This window comes from Tachysurus vachellii, chromosome 8 (genome assembly GCF_030014155.1).
Source record: "Tachysurus vachellii isolate PV-2020 chromosome 8, HZAU_Pvac_v1, whole genome shotgun sequence".
NCBI lineage: Eukaryota > Metazoa > Chordata > Actinopteri > Siluriformes > Bagridae > Tachysurus > Tachysurus vachellii.
Genome location: NC_083467.1, coordinates 14,200,056 through 14,221,586, shown reverse-complemented (window position 1 = coordinate 14,221,586; position 21,531 = coordinate 14,200,056). Strand labels below are relative to the sequence as shown.

The 21,531-nt window shown below is 39.9% G+C and overlaps 3 protein-coding genes across 3 annotated transcripts; all 3 read right to left on the bottom strand.

The window, feature by feature from the left end:
* Window positions 1-6,069: 6,069 nt before the first annotated feature.
* Window positions 6,070-9,369, bottom strand: rgcc (regulator of cell cycle). The gene is made up of 5 exons (XM_060876414.1): window positions 9,215-9,369; window positions 8,893-9,066; window positions 7,016-7,120; window positions 6,789-6,851; window positions 6,070-6,486 (listed from the first exon to the last, which is right to left on the bottom strand). The coding sequence occupies exons 1-5, from the start codon at window positions 9,246-9,248 to the stop codon at window positions 6,479-6,481; spliced, it is 384 nt and encodes a 127-aa protein (XP_060732397.1). The 5' UTR covers window positions 9,249-9,369; the 3' UTR covers window positions 6,070-6,478.
* Window positions 9,370-12,554: 3,185 nt separating this feature from the next.
* zgc:101559 (Ras-related protein Rab-33B-like) lies at window positions 12,555-18,222 on the bottom strand. Its single transcript, XM_060876413.1, has 2 exons — window positions 17,955-18,222; window positions 12,555-14,581 (listed from the first exon to the last, which is right to left on the bottom strand). The coding sequence occupies exons 1-2, from the start codon at window positions 18,204-18,206 to the stop codon at window positions 14,141-14,143; spliced, it is 693 nt and encodes a 230-aa protein (XP_060732396.1). The 5' UTR covers window positions 18,207-18,222; the 3' UTR covers window positions 12,555-14,140.
* Window positions 18,223-18,892: 670 nt separating this feature from the next.
* On the bottom strand, window positions 18,893-21,138 carry kbtbd7 (kelch repeat and BTB (POZ) domain containing 7). Its single transcript, XM_060877315.1, has one exon. It carries the CDS (start codon window positions 20,859-20,861, stop codon window positions 18,987-18,989), a length of 1,875 nt encoding a protein of 624 aa, XP_060733298.1. The 5' UTR covers window positions 20,862-21,138; the 3' UTR covers window positions 18,893-18,986.
* Window positions 21,139-21,531: the final 393 nt, after the last annotated feature.

Genomic DNA, 21,531 nt, shown 5'->3' with positions numbered 1-21,531 from the left:
TTCTGAGAGAAACATTTTGAAATGTTTTATTAATTTGTACAAGCGTTAATCTGGAAGCTGTTTGTACGTAGTCGTGGTTTAAAAGATTGCTTAATAGGTTTCAATAGGTATCATTTCATCATCTAACACAAACACACACACACACACACTCCCAGTCTGCCTAAATCATTTACACTACTCTTTTTCTTTTACATGAGGTATCATATGCTTTTCGCTTCTGACAGCCAATATGCTTACTTTTGTGTAAAAGTTCATGACTCATCATGGTGAAGTATTTAGTTAGTAATTGAGGCAAACACTTTTCCCCGCAGTTTATCAGGAGCAGCATTAGAAAGAGCAGCGCAATGAAATCTTTCATGTGGTGTGTTTATGTTAGTCTGAGACGTTGACTGTGAAACAGATTATAATGCTCAATGTGAGTTGGTCGGTTAAATGTAATTACATATGCAGGTATATAGGTGAGGTGCAGTCTGGATTGCTGTGCAGCTGTTGCTTTGAGTTGAGATGTTAGATTAAAAAAAAACATGAAATTTATAACGGACCAAAAAATTTAGTCGGCGTGTAAAAAAACAAAAATAGCACATGAAAGCATATTTGAACACTTTTAAAGTCGTCTATCTTGTGCTTGATGACATCTCACTCATTAACTTCAAGCAGAAGTCTGTTATTAACTTTTCATATTTTTGCTCCTCTGTCTGTCATCTGGATTTGTTCTATATTTGTGGTCATAATTTACAGAGCCAAGCTTGGTATTTTTGTGATTTCAGTCTTGTGTGGCCTAATATAACCTTCTGAGCATTCGATTTTTAGCAGTTCAATAAGAGATCATAACTTGTGCCAACATGTCCTGTCATCTGTCTCTGCTTTTTTTCTGAAGAAAAATGTGAGCGGCTTAAGTGGTTCCTATAGTATTAGATGTTTCCATGGGGACTTTAAGCTGGATTTGCAAAAAGTCACTCTAAAGAAGCTGGTGGGGGAAGAAATGGCCTTGTGTTTGCTGTGGAATGGACAAGAGCCTAGAGGTCATGTTCTGCATGTCCCAGCTTTACGTGGTGGATAGAGTGATGCCTGTCTTGCATTATCAGCAATGATCACTGTGGCTCTGATGCTAAACCATTACTTATATAATTGAGTTGTCTGTGCACACTTTGTGATTAAATGATAAGTGTTTGTTCTTCCAGTTTAAATCAGGGGTGTCCAATTTTATTTGCAAATGCAGGGTTTCATTCAAATCAAGCAGGAGCCATGTCTCATTCCTTTCAAAAATACAACATATGAGGTATAGCTTCTGCTTTTATGCAATAAAAACCTGCAGCCATACCAGTCCTTTCCGAATAAGATTGGACACCCAGGTCTCAACCGAGTCAGAATATAGTTCTTAATATTATCAGGTACATAAGGCAGTGATATCAAAAACATTCCTCCGTAACCCTGTCAGATGCTAAATGAGATCCTGTCTATCAATCGTCCCATTAATAACTCAGACGACTGATTGTGAATGGAAAATCTAGCTCATAGACATGCAGATCTGGACAGATTTAGGCAAGTTCCATGCTGAAGTCTGGCTACTGATTATTCTCTGGAGTAAAATGCTGTGTATGTGAAGATAATTAAGAGGCAAACAGAGCTGGCATTTAAAGCTGGTGTGAAGTTAATTGAGACGTGGTGCATCAGAGACTCTGTGATATGCTGTGTGTGTGCAGTCATAGCTCATTGTGAGTATTAGCAGAAGCTAATTAAGAGGGATTAAACTGATTACAACCATGAGAGCATGAGGAAAACAGCTCTGTCTGAATCAGTCCATTTTAATTGCAGAAAACTACTGTACTCTAATCTGTGAAATTGCAAGCACAGTTTCCTGTTAATTCTTACCAGTAAGGACACACGTGTAACCTTCTGTAGTAGAATACTCATGTAGTAGTATACTCATGATTTACAGAGAGCTTTGCCTGAACATGCATCGTGATGACAATACATGACACATCTTGGCCCAAATCAGTGGATAATCTGCAGTAATTCAGAAAAAAATAAAAATTAATAATGATGTTTCAAATAAAAAATGGGACTGAAGTAGTGCTATTGTTTGAGTTTATCTTGGACACTGTCTATACAGTTTTGGTTAGCCCTCTGTTATTGGTGAGATGTCATGGAGAAATGATGTTGACATATTACATGTGGCTGTTTGATTAGTTGTACAGTTAAAGAAACCCACAGAGAAAGTGTCTCCTCTACAGAAGGTGTGGCTGATGCAGCGTGTCAGTCTCTAGCCTCCAGGTGAAAGGGATGTCATGCAAAACCTGCGAGACTAAATGAGAGGGTGTCGATGCTAAATTAAGCTGTTATCCACCCACAAATCTGACCTGGCCAGAGGGGCAAGAGACCAGAAGGGCAGATGTAAAGGATTACTTTAATGGTGACCTGAGAAATGGTTCAAAGAACCTGGTCATTTTAATCACCATCTGCCTAGCTGTGTGTTTCCTTCCCAGTGCATTTAATCTCTCTACAATTCTACAAGATTCAAGAATAGAGTGAATAAAAATGTTTGCATTTCTTGCCTAATTTAACTTAAAGGTTGTTTTCTTTTCCCGGCTTTCTAACAGAAAGCTTTGTTAAATAATTTGCATCTGCAACACAGAGTATGGGAGTAAAATGCAGGTTCACCTTCTTCAGAAGATGTTCATGTGGTTTATGAGATTTCACAACAAAGACTCGAATCATTTTGCCACATGAAGGACTGAATTGTGCTCAATTTGTAAAAGGCGGCTTGTTTTTTATGACCCGGCTCACAGAATGCTAAATTGAGCCCCTTCATTTCACTGGCAGCCTTCTGCCTGATTCTCATTCATGCATTTCAAAGTGGCCTTTCTTTCCTCTGCTGGCAGAGCCTGCCCTGCTGCAAGCAGATAAGTGAGCTGTGCTGAGAGACGCACTGAAGGATGAAAAGGAACAAATTGTTTAGCACTGTGGATTACACTTCACAAATTCTTGTCCTCCCTCTGTCCCTCTTTATTATTAGATTGTTTTCCTACAATATCAGCACAGCAACAGCTGTTCTGAATGCAGTTAACTTGCGTTTACCAGCTGAATACTGGGTTACAGTGTGATCTTATCAGAATCATTACTAAACAGAGGGTAATTCAGCTGCCAATCAATCTAATGACCTCCTATTCTCCAGTTTGATTAGGATCTGCAAGGATTTACTTCCTTGATAATGCCATTTTTTACTGTTTACTGTGCTTTCACTCTTGTACTCATTGAATGATCAACCCCGAGACGAGTGATCAGTATGCGTCAGACCGCATCTCACAGCAGACGAGATGTTCTGCTCAATAGGAGCGCTGATCGAAGCAGGCCATCTGGACCCTGCCTCTGCACCGAGAAGTGGAGAAGAAGAGTTTTGTGTGCTCTGGTCAACAAATCTTCCTAGATTTGCTATATACAGATCAGATTAGATTTAATTAACACATCAGATCAGAACAAGAGCTCATATATAGTGTAAGAAGATCACTTCATACAGTAAATGATTATATCCCTATTCTGAGTATCTGTTTGATACTTTTATACTATTAAGTGCTGAATTTCTTTTAAACAAAACAACAATCTAATAGCTATTTGTGTCTGATTTTAGACTCGCTCTTGTGCTTTGTTGTGACCTTTGACACATGCCTCCTTTTCTGTGTGTGTGTGGGTGAAAGGTAGCTGATGACACAGAGTTCAGAGGAAGGACAGAGACAATACCGAGACTGCATGAGAGATGAATGTGCTTTCCTTGGATTTTCCACAATTCTATATTTAAGTGTGTACTTTGGCTGTGTTTACTATCCGATATCTCAGAAGTCCACTGTTACTTCAACATCAAGGTTAACTCTTTATTATTTGAGCAAACTACCGAGTTCATTTATATCCCACTGTGTTTGTTCGATTCTCCCACTGAGTCAAGCGATTCTTTCTTCCCCTCCCCCAGACTGAGACTCATAGAAATGATTGCTTTAACATTGGTCTTTCATCATTTGTGGGAAATGAGAACATTCTACATCGCTGTGTTAAGCCAAAGACTACATTTTATAAAGAAGCATAAAAAGAAGATACATTCTTCCAAGCTAAATAACCTGACTGACTTAACGGAGCTGAAATCCTGGGCTGCTTGGCTTGGCCTTAGGTCCCGGGGCCTTGGTTTTGGTAGCTACACTTGGGGAATGGTCAGTGAAGGAGCTGCTGATACAGAACTACTGCTTTGTTGAGCCTTTTGATAGAACAGACATGACTGTATTACAACACACTAAGCTGTTAATAGAAAATTGGTTACAAATGTTATAACATGGGGGGGCACGGTGGCTTAGTGGTTAGCACGTTTGCCTCACACCTCCAGGGTTGGGGTTCGATTCCCGTCTCCGCCTTGTGTGTGTGGAGTTTGCATGCACAGGCTCCCCGTGACCCGAGGTAGAACGGATAAGCGGTAGAAGATGAATGAATGAGAGGATAACCCATGGAGATGTGACTTTAGCCATGCAATTTTTTGTACAATTATCTTTTACAAATGTATTCTGTTTGTACGCTTTTTTATTTTTTAGTTTCTTTTGTCATGCACTGAGCTTGGGGAACCTAATCGTTGACAGAAGAGAAAAATGGAAATGCTTTTCATGAGCATGATGTATAGAGGCCAATTTGCTGAATTGCACACAGCAGCTCTCTACCTGCAAGCTATGTGCATGAACAAACTGGCTGCATTTTACTGATCTTTTGTCAACTCCTATTGTATTTATTTTCCAATTATTGCTTTCAAATGTGAAATCTGGCCAGAAGATGAGCATTAAAAGTTTTAAGGTTCATTGATGTAAACTATAACTCATTTCCCCCTCAGTTGTTGTCACAAGGCAAGATTTCTTATTTCTACTCAAATGAACATGAGCTCCTATAAACTTTTTTCTTTCTTGTCATAGAATCTTATCCTTTTTATATACTGTATAAACTGATGAAACTTTACCCATTTTGTTATGGGCCTGAGTGCTTTATGTACATTTCCTTCTTGAATTCCTACTGAAAACACTTTTTATGCCAACAGTCTATTTATGTACCTTGTGAAGGGACACAGAATAGGGAGGCATATATCCTGTTATGCCATGATGTATTATGTAACTTTGTTTTGCCCACTGGAGTACAGCCATGCTTCTCGCTGTGATATTGAGTTGGATGGTGATGCCCTCCTCCTGTGTTCCTCACTCCCACAGGGTTGGAGACACAGTTGTCACCTGCCATTTGCACTTTCCCACACTTCCAGACCACTGGCTCTCTGCTGTCTGCCAAACTCACACGGACAGTGCTGCCAAAACGGTGCCTGCTGCTGCCAGGGGGGAATTCGGTTTTTAAAAATGACAGACTCGGGAGCATTAATCTGTTATGTCAGTATATTTGACACTGGGTCGCTTCAGGCCTGTAGCACGAACACACTGGCTACTCCCCAGTCCACAGTGACTGACACATGCTATAATAGAGCTTGCGGTTTATGTCAAATTTATTTTAAAATAAAAAAATCCAGTTCTGCTTTAGATATAATAAACACAGTTTAAACACAGTAAATAAAAGTTCAGCTGGACTGTGCTAGGGTCATGCACTGACTCATAAGTAACAATACCTGTCTTCTGCTTTTTCACTCTTTCACTTATTAGTAAATCTAATTTCTTGTAATAGACAAAGCAGAAGTTGATGTTTCCCTTTAGGTATCATGGGGTTTATGTGTCAAAATTATTGTGTGATTTTACAGGCATCTCCAGTTCTGCCATTCTGCCTATAGACTATCTTAAAGCACTGAGGTGGTGTCCAGCTGTCGAATGTTCTGCAGGACAACTGCTCACAAGCTGAGACCCCTCCTGTGTGGTAAACCATCTACAGACTGCCTACAGTCCATGGCTAATTTAATTAACTGCGCTGAATGACTCAGAACAGCTCTACTCAACAAACTCCAATATTGTATATACAGCATCAATTTTTACATGAGCAATTATCTGAAATTTTGCTTGGGGGGAAATGTTCTGATCAGCAAAAACTGAAGAACAACACACAAGGATACACTTTAAAGTCACAGTTTTTCATTTTAATTTCAGGTAGTCATATTAAGTACACTTAATGATGCTTTCCAGTTTTGAATTAAGTGTGCATTTCTGTTAAGCTTAATTAATAATGCAATATCTTTAATGCAAAAGCTTCTTATAAGAAAGGGATAGACTTTTAAACAAATACTATTTACATAAAAATACAAAAATATATATTCACAAAAGACTGATAAAATTTACATTAACCAGCTCTACATTATTACAAATTCTTACAAATAATAATTTCTATAAAAAGCCATTTAAATAATCTTCCAGATCAAATTCTTCCAGAGGAAGCGCAATGAGTCCATATAGTGTAGGTGTTTACGAATGTAACAGAGAGATGTCGTCATCATGGTGTTGGTGCCGTGACTGCTTGCTCTTTCAGGTCACATGCCTAGAGAAGAAAGTACACAGAGGGCACAGTTAGTGAAGCTCCAATGGTTATTAGCTGTAAAGGTTTTTCGAGGTTTGTTTTGAATAAACAATCATGATTGTGGTCTTACAAAACCTCAACTGTCTATCATTCTGTAACTGTGCCATTCAGGTCTGAGTGGCAAAACAAAACAACATGTACAGTGCAACAGTGCAAAGCTTTCCACGAAGCCTTTCCCCTTACTGAAATTTACAGTGTTCATTCCGTATATTAAACACACGTTTCATCTCTGAGACGCCCTCATTTAGCATTGAATCACTTACTTGCTAACGTCTTATCAAGGTCAGCGATGAAATCTTCCAGTTCCTTTGTGTCACCAAGTTTTGCTGTAATGAGCATATCATCGAATGAGTCAAAATATAATATGCGTTTATATATCACCTGTTCTTAAATTGGAACTAAATAAAAATGACAATTTACTTGCTCTATTTATTCATAAAGTCAGTCTGAATCAGAAACACTGGACAAATGGAAACATTTAGGCACTCACGTTTGGGAGATGTTACTGAAGGGCTGGTTGGTGAAGGCAAGAACACGGGAGAGTTGAGCCTCTCGTCGCTAAAGCTGAAGCTGTTTCTGTTTAGAGACTCTGCACCTGTTCCAGAGAGACAGAGAGCATGAGAGTGACCAAAAACATTCGACTGCAATTCCTTCCTGTCCATCACCTTTAAGAATCCCATCCACATGTAAGATAACTGAAAGTCAAAGGCCCCAGTGAGCGAGGTCTTTTCAGTGTGAGAGACAGCACTCACGTAACTTCATGTTTATCTATTCTTATCCCTGCTCAGAGTGCACACACAGGCATGTTGCTACAGGAAGTGTGCGGTGCGTTGGGTTTTGATCCTGTGTGTTAGGCTCCACCGAGTCCTGAGCACCGCTGTGTTGTGAACACAGTGTTTTCTCTCTCATTCGCACCACAGCTTTAAAACAGAAGCACCAAAGAAGCACAGATCACCTGCATTCCACGCTGTGTAGTGAAGAACTGAGAGTGACATAGCGATGGCTTTGATTTTGCCAAGAGATATTTTGCTCAGTCACAAAATTTGACTACATTCTCAAGGATGTAATGTGATGAAAAGTTTATTTAATGCAAATAATATTCATTAATTTACATGAAGGAATGTGGCTCAGAAATGTGTGCATATTTATTGTAGAACCTATTTGGTTATGAAGCTATAGAAGACTCTTTAGCTATAGCTAAAGTCATTTGGTAAATGCTTTTATCTAGCGTGACCTCCCTCCAGTTCAATGTTACTAAACACTTGTGGACTCTGTAAGGATCATAAACGGAAAATACTTCATATCAACGCCTGGAGTTTAGTCAGTATCTATATTTGACACATTTAAAACCCATGTTAGGAATGTTCTAGACAATAAATGCAACTGCAGAGAAACATTATAAAGTTTTGTCCCAGATACACTTTGTCTTTTTGTAAGGTTATGCATTAAATAAATACTTTGTTTTATGGCTCCTTACATTGCACATTACTTTCCATGTATCAGAGATGTATCAGCATTGCCAAATTAACCCTGTCAGGTTTCAGAAATCCTCCCGACTTGCTGCTTAGACAAATCTGTGAAATCTGTGTGTGTGTGTGTGTGTGTGTTTGTGTGTTTGTGTGTATGTGCGTGTGCGTGTGTGTGTGTGTGTGCGTGTGTGTGTCTGTGTGAGTGAGTGAGTGAGTGAGTGAGAGAGAGATACATGCCACATAAAGAGTTTAAATTTGACACAGATCAGATGCAGCCTTGTCACGTCATGTGCCTTTACAGTTTAGTGCCAGAGTTCATAACCATACATATAGATGCAAGTTTGGGGCTTTATAAAGCATGTGACTTTAAGAAGTCACTACTATTAGACACATGACATGATCCCGATGTCCTTCGTGTAGTATTAGTGATCTTGATCATATCGAATATGATTATTATCCCAGCTCTCTCTCTCTCTCTCTCTCTCTCTCTCTTTCTCTCTCTACATCCCTCCCTCTCTCTCTCACTGTACATCTCTCTCTCTATCTCTCTCTACATCTCTCCCCCTCTCTCGCTCTCTCTCTCTCCCTCTCTCTCCAGATCTCTCTCTCTTTCTCTCTCTACATCCCTCCCTCTCTCTCTCACTGTACATCTCTCTCTCTATCTCTCTCTACATCTCTCCCCTTCTCTCGCTCTCTCTCCAGATCTCTCTCTCTCTCTCTCTCTCTCTCTCTCTGTACATATCTCCCTCTCTCTCTCACTGTACATCTCTCTCTCTACATCTCTTCCCCTTTCTCTCCCTCTCTCTCCAGATCTCTCCCTCTCTCTCTCACTGTACATCTCTCCCTCTCTCACTCTCTACAGTACATCTCTCTCACACACACAAACACACACACTCACTGTCTGAGTCGCTGATGCCGCTGTCGCTGACGCTCGCGCTGCTCCGCCTCTTCATGGTCTTTAAGTGTTCGTCATATCGGAAATGTCTCTTCTCTAAAGGCGACTTGAAATCCTCAATGACTGCGTCGAACTCGCACAGGACCGCGTTCAGGTCGTCGTCACCCTCAGGGAAGCCTGAAAGAGTCGCATTATAAACGTGACATTCTGCAGTATGACACAAACACAAACCTTCAGGATTTACCTGTACAGGTAAACAAGCTGTTTCTCAGGATTTACCTGTACAGGTAAACAAGCTGTTTCTCAACCATGAAGGAAAACTTACATTTACTCTGACACTTCATCTTTGGTGACTTCATTCCGGTGTCGTATCCCAGCACAAGCCTAAATTATTCCGAATGTGTGTATCGTAAAAGGTTCGTTCTCTCTCTCATGACTGAGGACCGCGACTTTGCTTTTAAATATTCCCTGTATGCTCCAGGGGGCGTGTCCGGGGCGTGTCCTGGGGCGGAGTCAGCGCAGCAGCGCTCGTGGCTACGTGCCATGCTGCATAGGCTTCTGCTGTACTAATGAGCGACACACACCCTAGCATTTAGACCTTACTATTAAACCTAATGCAATAGGTCGCCATGCTTCTTTTAGCTTTCCGATTCAGTTACACCGATTGGCGTCATCCCTGTTAAACCATGTGTTTGTAAACAGCACAAGCACATGACTTTTACACAGTTCCTATTTATTTATAACCATGCTTATACCATTAGTGTACTTGAATCATTTCCCATTTTCATCACCCACTCTTTATTTAGCACCTTCACCTTCTTCATCTGACCCTCTGAGGGACACCTAAAGGCTAAACAAGCAACTTTACAACGCGGTTTTTTTAGTAAATGTTTCTCTGATTTATTCATCCATAGTATTTTTATATAGCCTGTTTATTTCATCCATAAAGCTTTTTATTCTTCATGTCAACACCCGATTCCCTCAATTGTAACAAGAACAAATCCTTTGAGAACTGCTGCTGTAGGTTATATACAGTCACCTTTTTAAATACAGAGCTGTAAAATTTACCAACACAACACATGCAGAGGATGTGGTCAATTTTGCATAACACTCTGTGAAAAGCATTAATAAAACTTTAGTAAAACGGGTCCAAAGATGTGAGATGTTTGTTGTAAATGTTGAGTTTGTAGCGACATCTGGTGGTCAAAATAAACAATTACACGCTGGTTTTAGTACTTGCATGGACGAATGTAAGCAGCTTTTAACTAAACTGAATTGGTTGTCTAATATCCGTGTCTGTGTTGATCTGCACATTTAGCTGTAAATATCAGAAAATGAAAGATGAAACTCTGATCTATTATGTCATACTGATACAGGGAACGCATAGAGTCACATTTCCAGCTAAATGACTCCCGACGCATGTGGCAAGGACTAAGGACCATCTGTGCCTTTGGAAATAAATCCTCTGCAGAGGTGAGAGCAGATCCGTCGCTGGCTGACGAGCTAAATACTTTCTACGGCCGTTTTGAAAGCAATCTAAGCAGCGCGAGTCTGCCGATCAGCGCGTCAGGAAGCAGCAGTCAGAGCAGCGATAATCATGTGATCGCCGTGTGATCGGAGGGCTCTAAAGCGAGTGAACGTCAGGAAAGCAGCCGGACCTGATGGGATTTCTGGTCGTATTCTGCGGTCCTGCGCTGATCAGCTCGCTGGTTTGTTTACATCCATTTTTAATGAGTCTCTTGCTACATCGGTGGTTCCCACCTCCTTCAAAAAAACTGTCATCATCACTGTGCCTAACAACAATAAGCCCTCTTGTCTGAATGACTATATTCCAGTTGCCCTCACATCAATAGTCATGAAGGTCTTCGAGGGACTGGTTAAAAACCTCATCTGCTCCTCCATCCCGGATACTTTGGACCCTCTTCAGTTTGCTTATCGCCCCAACAGATCCACTGATGATGCCATCTCTCACATCCTGCACTCTTCTCTCACACACATTGACAGCAATAATAGGAACTATGTAAGGCTGCTATTTATTATACTATACGACTATAGCTCAGCTTTCAATACTATAGTCCCCATCAAGCTGGCTTCTAAACTCATGGACCTCGGCCTGAATTCTTCACTCTGCAACTGGATTCTTGATTTCCTCACTCTCAGACCTCAAGTGGTGAAAGTAGGCCAGTACACCTCCAACTCCATCACCCTGAACATAGGAGCCCCACAAGGCTGTGTCCTGAGTCCCCTGCTCTACTCTCTCTACACACATGACTGCATATCTTCCCACAGCTCCACATCTATTATCAAATTTGCTGATGATACTGTGGTTCTGGGCCTCATTCACAACAATAATGAGATCGCATACTTGGATGAGGTAGAGAAATTAACATCATGGTGCCAGGACAATTGTCTCTCTCTGAATGTGAGCAAAACTAAAGAGCTGATTGTTGACTTCAGGAAGAGACAGCAGCAGCCCTATACTCCTCTTATGATCAGCGGGACCCCTGTGGAGAGGGTGAGCAGCTTCAAGTACCTCGGCGTAAACATCTCCGAGGACCTGACTTGGACTACCCACATTCAAACACAGGTTAATAAAGCCAGGCAAAGACTGTACCATCTGCGACAGCTGAGAAAATTCAGGGTCTCACCTGCAATCCTGAAAACTTTCTTTTCAGGGGCCATAGAAAGTGTATTGTCTCAGTGTGTCTCAGTGTGGTATGGGAACAGCTCCAGTCTAAGCCCTGCAGAGAGTTGTGCGCTTAGCTGAGCGCATCACAGGGTCTGCTCTCTCATCTGTGCAGGATATCTACCTCAAACGCTGCAAAAACAGAGCTGTTAAAATCGTCAAGGACTCAATCCACCCCAGTAACCATCTTTTCACTTTGCTGCCATCTAGTAAGTGTTTCCGTAGCCAGATGGCAAAAACCGAGAGACTTAGGAGGAGTTTCTTCCCCAGGCCATCAGGCTCCTAAACTCAAAACCAGCTTCTCAGCATCATCTTTATCTCAGCGTCTCCACTTAATATTCACATTATCAGTAAGATATCCATCATTCACTACCTCACATTGACATACTGAAAGTGTCAACCTGTTTGCACATTGCCTCTTGCACATTCCTGTGTATCTTTATATTTAAGACTACAGTATAATGCACATATGCACATTGCCTTTTGTACATCCCTGTGTATCTCAATATTTAAGACTACAGTTTACTTTCATGCACACTATTTTTCATTCTATATTTAATTTCACAGTATACATCTTTTATATTTTATTCTTATATTTTTATTGTTTACTTTTATTTCACTTTTTCATAGCTATATTTTCATCTGTGTTGTATTTTTTTATTAATTGTACTGTCCATGGAGCGGACCTGACTCACATTTCACTGCTTTCACTAAATGAATATTTTTTTTAGAACATGTTTACACAAAAATTTCTAATCTTCAACAAATTCCTATTCATTAAATTAACGACTTTATTACTTATATTCAGACATTGTTAACTGAACGCTGTAACATATTATTTCTACAGCCACTCTAATGCAATGTTTGTATTTATTATTCATAAGAATATGATACATAACACATAATCATATTCATGCTTCCCAATTGTCATCAAATGAAATAGCAAAATAAATGGGAAACTATTGAAGTATTTATTTAATTTATTTTATTTTATGTATTCACTAAGGCATTTAAGACTGTTTTATTGCATAAATCATGACAAAAAAAAACATGGGTTATACAAAAAAGAGCATTTTGTTTAAATTACTAAAAACACTAAAATGACAAAAACTGATTATTTTCATTGAATTACAGAAGCTTTCACACTCGGATTCAGAATCATGTATTTTTCTCAAATAACACCATGTGTTCACATGAACTAGGAGACCTTGTGCTAATGATTTTATATCCATTTAAATAAATGATTTAAACAAGTTTGTTGTGTAGTTACATGAAATCACATCAGCAGCAACAGAGGTATCATTTTAGGAAATTACTAGGTGCAGTCACATTACAAACCTTAACGTTCAGATCCAATCGTGCTGCCTTTAAGGTTCATATTTGCATCCAAAGTGCCTTATATCTCTCAGTTGAACAATCAATAACAATTCACAAAAACATCACATTCTTCAAACACAACCAATTACAAGCCTATAACACAAAAACAGTTCCCTCTGGTGGGCAGATTATTTCTTATCAGCTGTTCAGGATTAGGGTGAGAAGGTAAAAATTGGTCAAGATGGACTTTTAAAGAATGAATTAAAGAATGAATGAATTTTGGTTCACACAGCTCAGAACAAATGTGGGGGAAAAAAAATCTGGGAAGACAGTACCTTTTGTCTCTGAGGTTATTGCTCATTTTTGCCCCTAGTGGAACAGAAACTAGCTCTTTTTTAATCTTACAATTCTATAAGGCGGTTTTTTAATTCGCTTGGTGGGTGGGATTAGTTCATTAATCAGGCTGCGCTGTGAGTATAATCCATGTAAAGAGCAAGCTTTGAGAATACTTTAATGGCATTCTTCATTCTAAACCATAAAACCAGCAAGATGGTATTATTCACTGATACAACTGTGATCAAGCTGCTAAATTTCACTATTTAGTGTTGTCTGACATCAGTTTAACTCTATGAAATAGTGTAATTAATCACAAATCCATAGTTAGCATGTTTTCAATCATGCAAGATAATCAGAGCATATTTTCTTAAGTACCATTGAACAGATGCAGCTCATTCATGTAAAATAGTGATTATGAATTATGAAGTGTTCAAATATCTGTAATATCTAGTGTTTAATCAACAAATAATTAACACACTCAGCTGGTTCCCTTTCGATCTCCTGAAATATCACTTTAAAATTGCTGAATTATGGCTCAGATCAATTTTCACAACATTAAGTAACAAACAACATGAGCACAAATACAATATTTTCACACACAGAGCAACTCAAATATGCTTGACAGTATGTTTTCTTCATGCTAATTAGGCATTTTAAATATAACTGAAATGTAAGAATTTGATCATTTTCTTTTGCAATTGTTTGCTGCATTAATACTGCCATGTTGTTCCTCTTAATCACTGTACTGATTTATTGGTAAGCATTAATACTGGCTTTTCTTTGATAATTACACATAGTTAATAACGTATGCCCTTTCCGTTCCATTCAAGAACAGCAAAACTTTCAAAATCTAGCATGACCATCTTTCCATATCATCATCATTTGAACTGGGCTATACAAGGCCACAGTCTTTCAGCAGTAACAGAGCTTCTTCTCTTCCTGCTCACTGGTTAGAGGTGTTGCAATGCTTCCACTTAGTTGTTTCAGCCTCAGAGGCTTGTGATTCTTCAGCTTGTGGGCCAGGGTGAGGAAAATGGCGTCCACATGCTCCTTCTCAGCAGGGTCCTTGGCAGATGTCTCAAAGAGGGGGAAATTATAGCTATCAGCTAGCCGCTGAGCCAGTGAGGTGGGAACCTCTCCTCTTCCTAAGTCACTTTTGTTCCCCACTAAGATGTGGGGCACGTTCAGAGGAACTGAGTGCCGCCTACACTCCTCAATCCACTCGGGCAGACTTTCGAAGGATGCCAGGTTGCTTACATCATAAACAAAGATCACAGCGTGAACGCTGCGGTAGTAATGATCCACCATACTCTTTCTGAATCGCTCCTGTCCTGCTGTGTCCCAAATCTGCAACTAAAAGCAAACATACTGTTTGGATCAGATTCCTAAAATAATCACACCTCAAACTCACTGTTAAACGGTAGCATGACCTTCATTGTTGTGATGATTTCAATTGACAACTCAATGCGTTGGGGAAACTGGGGCCTACTGTTAAACGCACATTAGTCAAGACTAAAACTAGTGGTAAAGAAAGATTTTTTCACTTCCTGCTCCGGTATACAAAGCAAACAGAGTTCAGTTACCAAGTATTGTCATGCCATCGATTTTAAATGATGATATATGCTGTTTATTGAGTGTGTAGTATGAGGTACGGCACATAAGTACACTCATCATCCACTTTCCAGGATCACCTGTATACCTACATATCCATGTGCTGAAAACCATTCAGTTATCTAATGTTTTTTTTCCCCCCACACCATTCTGTGTAGACTGTTGATAGAGAATGTTGTGTGTGAAATTCCTAGTATATGAGCAGGTTCTGAAATACTTAAACCAGTCCATCTGGTACCAACATCCATGTCACATCTAAATTATTTTAGAGTGCATTTTCCCCTCTGTGATGTTTGATCTGAATATACGCTGAAGCACCGACCTGTATCTGTGTGATTTTATGCACTGTGTTGCCAGCACGTGATCAACATAACTGTAATGCTGCTGCAGGAAGACTCCACAGTACAGTACCTTTGCTTTTCTTTGTAATGAGGGCAAAGGAATTTTTAAACTGTCTGTCACTACTGAAGTTAGATAAGTAGCATACATTTCTATGAAGGAGGTTCATTAAAAGCTCATAACCTTACCTGTCTGAGTGAAATAAAAAATGTATGTGCTTCATTTGTTTATTTGTTATAGAATGTCAGGCATTTGCATTGTTATATACCGATTACATTTACACACATGAGTCTATTAAATGACTGGAGTCTGCTATACACTCTCTGACAAGTCTTGTCAACAAAAGTTGTAGGAACAACAAATAATAAATTGACTTCTAGTTGATCATTTGGAATCAGAAGTGGCTTATATGAAAGGCAAAGGCCTCAAGATTACGCTTATTTTACCAAAAAAAATCTTATCATGCCTTGATTTTTAATTAGGACAGAAAGGTCAGACTTTACTTAGACAAAAGTCTTGTCACTTAACAGAAATAGTGTACAGTACAGAACATAAAGTCATGGTGCAGTGGAAAACGAATTAATATTGTGTATGACTCCCATGAGCTTGGAGGACTGAATCTCGGCAATGACTCAAATAACATTAATAAAGTCATCTGGAATGGCAAAGAAAGCATTCTTGCAGGACTCCCAGAGTTCATCAAGATTCTTTAGTTTCATCTTTAATGCCTCCTCCTTCATCTTACCCCAGACATGCTCAATAATGTTCATGCCTGGTGACTGGGTTGGCCAATCCTGGAGCACCTTGACCCTCTTTGCTTTCAGGAACTTTGATGTGGAGACTGAAGTATGAGAAAGAGCACTATCCTGCTGAAGAATTTGCCCTCTTCTGTGGTATGTAATGGGCAGCAAGAATGTCTTGATACTTCAGGCTGTTGATGTTGCCATCCACTCTGCAGATCTCTCGCACGGCCCCATACTGAATGTAACCCCAAACCGTGATTTTTCCTCCACCGAACTTGACTGTTTTCTGTGTGAATCTTGGGTTCATGCGGGTTCCAATAGGTCTTCTGCAGTATTTGTGACGACTGGGATGCAGTTCGAAAAATCAACCTTCTGCCACTTTTCCACAGTCCATCCTTCCTGCAGGCTGTAGGCCTTGGCAAATGCAATACGATTTTTTGTTGACTTCTGTTTAATGCTGGTTTCTGGTGACCAGATGATATATAGCTCTGCTGCAGGTGAAAAAGGGCTGGCCCTCGACTGTCGAACCAACAAACGGTCCTCTCGAACAGTTGTCTTACGGGGTCTGCCTGACCTGAGTCTGTCATAAACTTCACTGGTTTCTTCAGTTCTTTTTCTTATCCTCTCCACTTGACGTTTAGATACATTAAAGATGTCTGCCACCTCAGCAGGAGACTTGGTTTTCAGGCTCTTGATGATCAGCACTTTGTCAGAGGTCCGGATGCATTTCAAATGAAGGTTGGGTGTGCTATGGTTCTTCTTCTACACACCTGGGAATGTGTTAATTACAGTATTTCTCACAGGTGATGCTCTAATCTGTGACCTTTCTGAACAAATTAAATAATTAAAAATCAAGGCATGATAAGATTTTATTTTGGTAAAATAAGCGTAATCTAGAGGCCTTTGCCTTTCATATAAGCCACTTCTGATTCCAAATGATCAACTAGAAATCAAGTTATTATTTGTTGTTCCTACAACTTGGATAGGCAACAAGACTTTTGTCAGGGTGTGTAAAGCAGATAGTTAAATAACATTTAAAATGAGGTTTCCCGACCATAAAATACACTCAAATGATTAGATATTTCAATATAATCATGTTTAACGTGTTCAATATATATTCTAGGTTATTTTCACATTATCATCTAGTGCTTGCTAATATTCTGAACAGCAGCTACGTTAATTCCTATCCACTGCTTCTCTCTTTCTACCCGTCCCGAGGCATCCACAAATTGTACCAGCTCCGACTGTCTTCCTTGCAGCGAAGATGTTGGACCTCCACTGAGATGCGGCCGAATCTGTGAGAATCCTGACTCATCGAGAGATTTACCAACTCCAGTTAGACTCTGCTATACTAAAGAGGAGATCCAACTCCATGTGGTCTTGACAACAATCTCCTCAAATACAAATACAACATTTGTCAGACTGTATATTTACAATCACACCCACATGAGGATGAGGTTCCCCTTTGAGTCCTTTGGTTCCTCTCAAGGTGTCTTCCTTTGCCATCTAAAAGAGGTTTTCCTCCCTACAGTCACCTCAGACTTGCTCATTGGGGATAAATACAAACACATTTAAATATATCTAATATTAATCTTGAATTTTTGTATTATATTAATCTTTATATTAACATTTTGTTCTATGTTTATGTTCTGTAAAGCTGCTTTGAGACAATGTCCATTGTTAAAAGCGCTATACAAATAAAACTGAATTTGAATTGAATTGAATTATTTCTACTAGCCAGAAAACCTTTAACAATGTACAATATGATCTCCAGGGCCCAAATCACCCAGTTTTATATTCTCTGTAAGATAAGTGGAGTTGATTAAGTCGTGTTAAATAACGTGTTATTGTTAGACTCAGAGGTAAACACACAGTAACGTCTAGAACATTCTGTAAAAGACACCACGACTGAGGAGTAATAACGTTGTAATAACGATGTTATAACACAGTAACCGCATAATAACGGAATAACAAATTGTCCGTTAGAACATGTTGTGTGGACAAACACCACACGATATAACTGACTTTCTTACCTTGATATTTTCTCCATTCAGCTCCAGGGTCTTTTCTCTGAAATCAACTCCAATTGTGGCTTCTGGGTTTTTAAGAAACTTAGCTTCACAGAACCTGTAGGTTAAACACGTTTTTCCAACATTCGAATCCCCGATGACAATTATTTTAAACACCCTTGTTTGGAAACTGTCTTGAAACGAATCATTTGCGAGACTGTTTCTGTCCCAAACTCTAGCGGAATCAGGATTAGCGTTTTCGTCTCCAGCTGCCATAGCAGTACGAGTTCCCGTGAAGTATCGCGAGAACACAAAGAGACGTCTGAAGCGAGCGCGAGAACACATCCGACCAATCAGGAATCAGGGGATCACACACAACACGCGCGCGCGCGCGCGCACACACACACACACACACACACACACAAGATAAATAAGTTACAAGTGTGAAGTTGTTAAATAACTTGATTAGGGACAAACGTTTACATTGCAGAAATGAAACATTTTGGGTCTCAGAGTAATCAGGGAGGAAGGAATACACCGTGGATGAGCTGGCAGTTCATATGAGGATACACAAACACTTCCACACTTAGCATTAGCATCGACAACCTTCATAATGAAATGTATTGGAAGGAAGGTGGGAGGAAACAACACACAACTCAGACATGGGAAAACATGAGGCATCCTTTCTACAGACATGCATCTTATAATATGTAATAAATAAAACTAAAATGTATAAGGTGTTTAATAACTCAAAAATATATTAACACTTGTATTTATCTCTCAAAGGTTGAGAAAACAATACACTCATTAGTGTAACAGCACCAAATTGGCAATATTAATCTGAGAAAATAATTTATCATCTTCTGATGTTCATTATCACAGTACCTATTAACTCAATAATACTATAAAAAAAAAACATGTAAATTCAAGTAAAAGCAAAAACAAAGTCACTTATTGCCAGCCACATACAATTCTGCAGTTCTTATCGTCAGATGGAGGATGACATTTTTTGTGTCTCCTACAAAACAGCCATGAACAAACACTGAGATTTCCAGACTACCAATTCTCATCAGAAAAAGAGCTTGAGCTGCCAGAATCTGAATCCGCATCAGTCAGTCCAAAGTCCCAGTCTACACTGGAGCCACTGTCATCATCCTCCTCAGTAATGAAATTCTGTCCTGAACTAAGGCAAGCTGTATAAATGCGGGCAGAGAGACTTATCGAGCCAAACGAGGACCCGAACATGGTGACCACGTTTTTCCATGTGTCCCTAGAAGAATCATACTCATGTATGACAAGCCTGTTTTTGTTGTGATGGACAATGGCAAGAGTAAGCAGGAGCAGTTTGTTTTTGTGTTGTACCACTTGGTAGTTGAGAGCACTGCTATCGATGGGTATGTCTGCAATGCGTCTCCATTCCCCCCGGACTGGGTTATACACTTTCACTACTGGGATATCACAAAGGCAGATGATCTGATCCTGAAAGACACAGGCCTTGTGGAGCTTGTTGCGTTTTAAAGAGCCACGCTGAAGCCAATGGTTTCTCTTGGGCTCGTAGCACAATATTCTTCTCTTGTTCACTACATATAGTTGCTCATTGACTGTCACAACTTGCATCTTGCCTAAGGAATGGGGCAAAGGGGCGACAAACATCCACTGGTTCCTCTGAATGCTATAGCACTCAACCTCCTTGAGCCTGCCATCAGATACAGGGTCCCTGCCACCAAGAATGTACATGTGCCCACTGAGGTAGCCAATATATGAATGCATTCTCCCGAGCAGTCTTTCAGCCAGCTCCTGCCAGAAATTCAGCAACGGATTATACACCCAGAAGTGCTTTGACAGGTGTGAGGCTATGTACAGGTTGTTTTCTGGCGTGGCGCAGACTAAAAATGTTTCCATAGGAGAACGTTTAAAATTCTGATTGCTGAGATTTATGATAGGAGATGACATGGAGTAGATCTCTTCAGTGTAAGGATCATAACACATGAACGGTTCATTTGGTCGGCCAAAAAACAGGACCATTTCTTTTGCGCTTTTACCAATTCTCTGTTTTGTATTGTTCATTGAAATCACACTGCTCTCTCCCGTACCAGCCAAATCTGGCAAACTCGGAAGGTGTTTTTTAATAAAAGGCTTTGATTTAAGGCTGTCTAAATAGAACCGGTCCTTCTCTGTGAACAGTGACCATCGGACACATTTAAGGATGTGCAACGCGTCCTCCGTTTCCAGAGGCAGATTATGTTCGATCCAGTGTATTGCAACCGCACACACTTTCCTCTCGCAGTCAATATCGAGGGAATCCAAAGTGAGGATCTCTTTCATTTGTCTCATGTCCAGTTCACACAGCTCCTTTTCACTATCACTGAGCTGAGCAAAGTGCTTTGCTATGAAGGCTTGAGCTTTGCTTTTCAGGTCCATGTTGTCAAAGGTGTCTGCAAATTTCAAGATCCCTGTACAGTTAGACAGGTCCAGCCTTCTGGTCATGAAATCAGCACAGGCATGTCTGATGTACTCCACCTGCAGCATATTGGCAGCTGAATAGAGCTTTTGCACGTTGGCTTCAGTGATGGTCACTTTGCCTGTGTAGCAGTAATCGACAATGAGCGCCATGGACTCTGCGTCCACGTCGTGAATTGTAATCTTACTCTGAGTGCTTTCGTACAGTCCTCCTGTAAACATACTCCTAAAATATGGACTGGCTGCTGCCAAAATATTACGGTTACACTGGAAAAACGTCGGTGTCTCTGTTATGGAGGAGCATCCTGACGTGTCCTGTCCTGCTTCCACTTCAATACCAACATCAACCAGAAGTTGGGAGTCGTAAAACATTTTAAGTTCTCTCATCAAATTCCGTGCATGGCTTAAATCCTCGAGCTCTTCCGGACCACTAAAACAGTTTACTGTAGCCATTTGGAGCTTATACGACATCCAGTTATCTCAGAACAACAACAACAACGTCCACAATATTTGTAGATTCTGACTCTGAACCGATTCCCCCCGCTGTCGCCGGTTTAGGATTCAGCTTTCTCATTCATTCACATTCCCAGCTGTGACACTATAACAAGCTCTCAAAGCTAGAAAGAGACACTGTTTATTTTTCTTACAGCGCAGCCAAATGATTCGAATCAAAACGAGGTTCTGGTGACGGCGGCATTACATTTTTCATTATAGCCGAGAAAAACGAGCCGCTTGTCGGTTGACTCATCTTGCTCGTTAGATAGCGTCAAACGCAAACATGGTTGCCAGGTATGCACAACAAACGCATATCATTTATTATAGAAAATGAGAGTCACATGGCATATGGCGATGATCCTTTTCCCAGTCAGTATTAACTACTTTAAAAACCCAGCATATGATTGACTTTCATTGTTCAATGTCATGTGCAAAATTATTGTAATGTAATACATTTGTCTATAAATATGATAGCTATAACTGTCCTGATTATATATTGGAATAAAATATTAGCTTAATATTACTTGCTGTATTAATATTTGTGTGAGTCTGATATACGATTCGGGTATAAATAAATGTAGTTTATTCAAAACGCGCAACCTTCACAGTGGAATACAAAAAAAAGCAACCCATGAGCGTTTGTATT

Bases quoted from the DNA above. Each gene is read 5' to 3' on its own strand.
- rgcc (XM_060876414.1), bottom strand. From the start codon at position 9,248: ATGAAGTCACCAAAGATGAAGTGTCAGAGTAAAT. The intron at 9,067-9,214 runs GTAAGTTTTCCT...CGACTCTTTCAG, and splicing joins GATGAAGTGTCAGAGTAAAT to GCTTCCCTGAGGGTGACGAC. The intron at 6,852-7,015 runs GTGAGTGCCTAA...TGCTCATTACAG, and splicing joins TTCAGTAACATCTCCCAAAC to CAAAACTTGGTGACACAAAG.
- zgc:101559 (XM_060876413.1), bottom strand. From the start codon at position 18,206: ATGGCAGCTGGAGACGAAAACGCTAATCCTGATTCCGCTAGAGTTTGG. The intron at 14,582-17,954 runs GTAAGAAAGTCA...GTTTGCTTTTAG, and splicing joins TGAATGGAGAAAATATCAAG to TTGCAGATTTGGGACACAGC.
- kbtbd7 (XM_060877315.1), bottom strand. From the start codon at position 20,861: ATGTCGTATAAGCTCCAAATGGCTACAGTAAACTGTTTTAGTGGTCCG.